Source organism: Brachycentrus maculatus, unplaced genomic scaffold (assembly GCF_059751285.1).
Source record: "Brachycentrus maculatus isolate JH-2025_06_01 unplaced genomic scaffold, ASM5975128v1 h1tg000119l, whole genome shotgun sequence".
Lineage (NCBI taxonomy): Eukaryota > Metazoa > Arthropoda > Insecta > Trichoptera > Brachycentridae > Brachycentrus > Brachycentrus maculatus.
The window spans coordinates 3,540,125-3,544,759 of NW_028280872.1; the positions used below are offsets into that span (position 1 = coordinate 3,540,125).

Here is a 4,635-nt window from a genome sequence, read left to right on the forward strand (position 1 = left end):
ATATAAAGAAATATTTTATTTTTAATTTGACGTTTAATTTGTAGAGCTCCATTTTGTTTAATGTTTTAATTGTTAAATAACAAAAATATGTGTTTGATTTTGATATTCATACATAGAAGAAATATTTTAGTTAATCTCAGTATTTTATTATTATTTTTTTGATAATTATTCCTATCCTACATTTTATGAGAGAAGCTCACCGATGCCTGTATTTATAATATATATTTATTTCAACAGTTATATATATATAAATAACAATTAACAATAACGTGCCCTTGTGTTAGGTAATTTCAGATATTAAGGTTAGGTAATTTTTCTTATTTAATATAATTTTTGAAATTTTCTCATTTACTTACTTATATCGTTTTTTATTTCGAGTGACATTGTTTTATTACTAGCCTCTTAAGGAACGTTAAATATGTAAGAATTAATGTTTAAGTAATGGATCGATATCGCAATAAAATTGTTTATTCCGAAAAGTGCATTTGCATAACTATGCTGACGAATGCATTTTTTTATAGCTGTCTGCAGTGACTGTACGAGGTCGTCTGATAATTCTAAAAATCGAGATTTTGCAATACGTACATTAACATATCATGAATCGTAAACACATACGCGTACTGATATATTTAAAACCTAAGGGTGTTTTAATGCACTAAATATACCTCAGATCATGTTTTATCACTTAGTTCTTCCCAAGAAAGAACATTTTCCATTCCTCGCCACATAACACATCATTCTTCAGTAATTCCTTCTCTGTCCAAGCGGCCAGACTATGGAATGAATAACATCTCCACGTAAACAAATGCACCTTCTCTGATAACTTTTAAGAAACGTCTGAGACTATACTATCTGTCATTAGAATCCTAACTGTCCATCAAACCTCATTCATTAGATTTTTCCTCTACCTCATTCCCTAAGCTCCCTTCTTCATACAGTAGTCAATTGTATATATTTTTATCTCGTTTTTAATTTACGTTCAAGCACTAATCTACCTTCTGATTGCAAACAGCCATATAAGGTATCAAACGTTTTGACCAATTTCTCACTCGTCTGTTTTTGGTTGGTTGGAAGAGGTTGCTTTTTAGTAATAAATCCGCCAATGTACTTTTTTCCTGTACATGTTAAAATAAATTACAATAAATAAATATAAAAAATAATTACCAAGTTAATCTACTCGTATTCCACAAATTGCCTCTAGTCTTTTCTGACGTCTGCTAACTTCCTTAGGTTGCCTTAGCCAGGCCAGTATCCCGTTGTTAAGACGAGAAATAATATGTCCCAGACGAATATGCGGCGAAACGATGTATGATAGATGTTTGAATGGTAATATAATGGGTAAAAAAAGAACAGTAAAGCAAATTTTGACATGAGAAAGAACATCCCAATTATAAGACATTTATGTATAATATTAATGCAAGTATGTATGTGTATAAGGTATGTATATACCTACACAAGTTTTGAAAATTTGAGTTGTATGGTTGTCAATCGTAAGTAAAATGGTATTTGTTTCAAGTTCATAAAGTGATCACTTTAACCAGCCTGATGCCAAGTCGTAAGCCCTGTAAATATCCAGATTTCCTTATTCATCTTCATCTATGCTGAGATGTCAATAGTTTTACACATAAAATACTAATAATAAACATTGTTATTTTCACAAAGTTTTATTTGCAACATGTAAATATCAAATATATTCAAAAATATTAAAATAATTATCACTAATGTGAAGTAGAACCTATCTACAAATAATTAGGAAAAACAACAAATTTAACAAAGAGTTTCAAAATATTTCACACAGATGAAAAAACTTTTACTTTTTTTTTTGTTTTCGTTTCACGGAAAAAAAATCACTTTTTCTTTTTCCCCTTCCCCTTATCCTTCTTACCTCCCTTGTCTTTCTTTTTATCGGGTTTCTTCGCCGGTTCGGCGATGACGGGGATGATTTCGGGTTCCGGTTCCGGGGGTGGCGGAGGCGGCGGGGGTATGTCGGCCTCGTCGTACTGCGTCATTCTCGTTTCCGATTGAGGCTTCGGAGGCTTCTCGGGTGGTTTGGGGGTGACTAGCTCCAATTCCAGATTAGCTTTATCTGCCATCCTGCATTTTTTGTTGATGCGCAATAGAAAGACGTCTTTGTTTGGGTCCATGACTTTGACGGCCTCTACTCCGTTAGGTACGTTACTAGGAGTAATCGCCATTGTCGGCTTCCCGGCGTTTGGATCTCCCGATGTAAACTTGGTAGAAAAGGCCGGTTGTTCTTGACCCGAGTCATCCTCGCACTTTCCTCCCTGTCTCATGCTGAGGAGGATCTCGTTCTGGCCGAAGACCATGGTTCGTTCTTGAGGTCCGGATCCCGGTTGTAAGTTGGAGCCCGGCTGGTTGAAGTTCATCTGCGAAGACGCCCCCTTGGCTCCTTTAGATTTGGGGACGCGGATCTTGATTTGATTGCCATTCAAAGTGGCTCCGATCTCTTCAAAGTTGTCGTTGTCCGGGAGTTTTAGTTTCCCTGGAAAGAAACACTTATTAAACGCCCAATGAAATGTAAAAGTAAACAATAAAAAAGAAACACACAAAATAAAAACAAATAGATTCATATCTTTCATAAGTATAAACAATAAACAATGAATGTAGGTTCCTCTCCAAGCAAGAGCTTAGTGTCTTTATCAGAGAAGAATTGCGTAGTTAATATTGAGATATATTAAAAGTAGACATGTCTAGCAAATTAATTAAATTCTAATATTTTTCGTAAATGTATTAAATTAAAAATTAAAAATCATAACACTTTATAATAGCGAACAATGAATATGGAAGCACAATACCTCAATACATAGTTCCTTCCTTTTTCATTTGTTACCGGCGGAGGTAAGAGGGCAAACAAAAATATGGACCAAAGGCAAAATAATAAATAAAGTTTTTTTTCTTTTTTGTGTGTATATTATGTTAAAATAGATACTTAAAAAATACTTTAAAAAATACTAAAGAACGTATGTAAAAAGAATTCCACCGACAAGACACATAAGGTGGCTTGGTGGGTCTCTGCAACAACAACAAAAATGTTGATTATGTTTATTAATGTATTTGTATTTGAATGAATATGGTATGTACATATATATTTAACAAATGAATAAAAATATAAAAATAAAATAAAAAATGAAGATGTTACCCTGGCAGCCGCATGCCGTATCCGATTCCGATTGAGCCAACCTTCCATCGTGCATACCTCCACCACTTCCGCATATTCCTCCGCCCGTTCCTCCACATCCTCCACCGGAACCGTCGAATGAATGTCCTCCATGTCTCCTGTCGAGCGGGCAGCAATTTTCACCAACATCTCTGATCATTTTGTTCGGATCACAAGCATTGGCTGCTCCACTCCCGAGATGAGCCTTCTTGAACGTATAAGCATTAGTGTCTTCTGTACCTTTCACCATGAAATTACTACCACCTTCGTTCATTGTGAAGTCGTTCAGGTTAATATTGTTTAGTTTTGAAAGTCTTATCATCATATCCAGTACGGCTACTTCTTCCTCTTCTGCGTTTAAGATAGGGTAATATCCTTTGATCGGTCTGACATTCTCTCCCTCGTTGACTTTTGCGAATTGATCTTCTAGATCGATGCTGGCTGCTCCTAGAGGGAGTTTTGAAGGAAGGCAGGCACAAGACATCTTTTGCCAGACTTCTATGTAGAGTTTACTGTCTGACGAGGCTTCTACCATCGCTGCATTCGTGAGGAACAGACACGTCTTACCCTTCTCTAACTTGACAACGCACGCGCAAGAACTTCTCTGCCTGGGATCGTTTGGTTGGCAGATTTCGAAGCTGATCTCGTTCAGAAACTTAAATCCGATACACGTCTCGTGATTCTCGTCAATGCAGCAAACGTGCTTCTGTACGGTGATTTTGTGAATGTAAATGTTGAGGATGTAATTTGTTCCTAAAACTGCCGGCATTTTTGTCGGTTAATATTTTCACGGAAAATTTAAAAGATATTTCGCGGACGCTAAAATTTGTTGTCATTCTAAATTGAAGATGACAGAATTCGGATAAATGATACTCGATTAATTTGAAATTAGAAAAAAAATATCACAAAAAATATTCACCAAGTAAGTACTTATTTCTTACGATATTTGTTTTTTTGTTTATCAGGAATTAATTATATTTATTAAATACATATGTACTTGAATATTGAGTCTTATACATTTTTGAATTTGATGACATTGACAACTAAATTGAAAAAATGTTTTCCCTTTACTTTTTTATTTACCCAACAAATAATTATCACTAATCACTTTTCTTCCATATTCATCTGAATTTTTAATATCATAAACCAATGTGAAACCAATATGCACATAGAAAAAAAAAGATTATTTAAAATATCATACCTAAAAAAAAATTAACATAAATAAATATCACTAATTTCATCTTATCTAATAATCATCTTACCTTCATGCAATTAACGTATCATGATAACACTGCATCGATACTATGCAGTGCTCTATGCACCATTGAATGCTGATGAGGATTAGAATAATAAATAAATAAAAAACCAAATAAAAAAAACATGAAAATCTATTTTTTAATGTAAGAGAATCATTGTTATGATTTTTTAGTGAATTAACTTAGGTATTATACAAAGAC

The 4,635-nt window shown here is 34.1% G+C and overlaps 1 protein-coding gene across 1 annotated transcript; it reads right to left on the reverse strand.

The window, feature by feature from the left end:
- Positions 1–1,651: 1,651 nt before the first annotated feature.
- Positions 1,652–4,031, reverse strand: LOC148309704 (uncharacterized). The gene is made up of 2 exons (XM_088259664.1): positions 3,161–4,031; positions 1,652–2,503 (listed from the first exon to the last, which is right to left on the reverse strand). Exons 1-2 carry the CDS (start codon positions 3,945–3,947, stop codon positions 1,848–1,850), a joined length of 1,443 nt encoding a protein of 480 aa, XP_088115790.1. The 5' UTR covers positions 3,948–4,031; the 3' UTR covers positions 1,652–1,847.
- Positions 4,032–4,635: the final 604 nt, after the last annotated feature.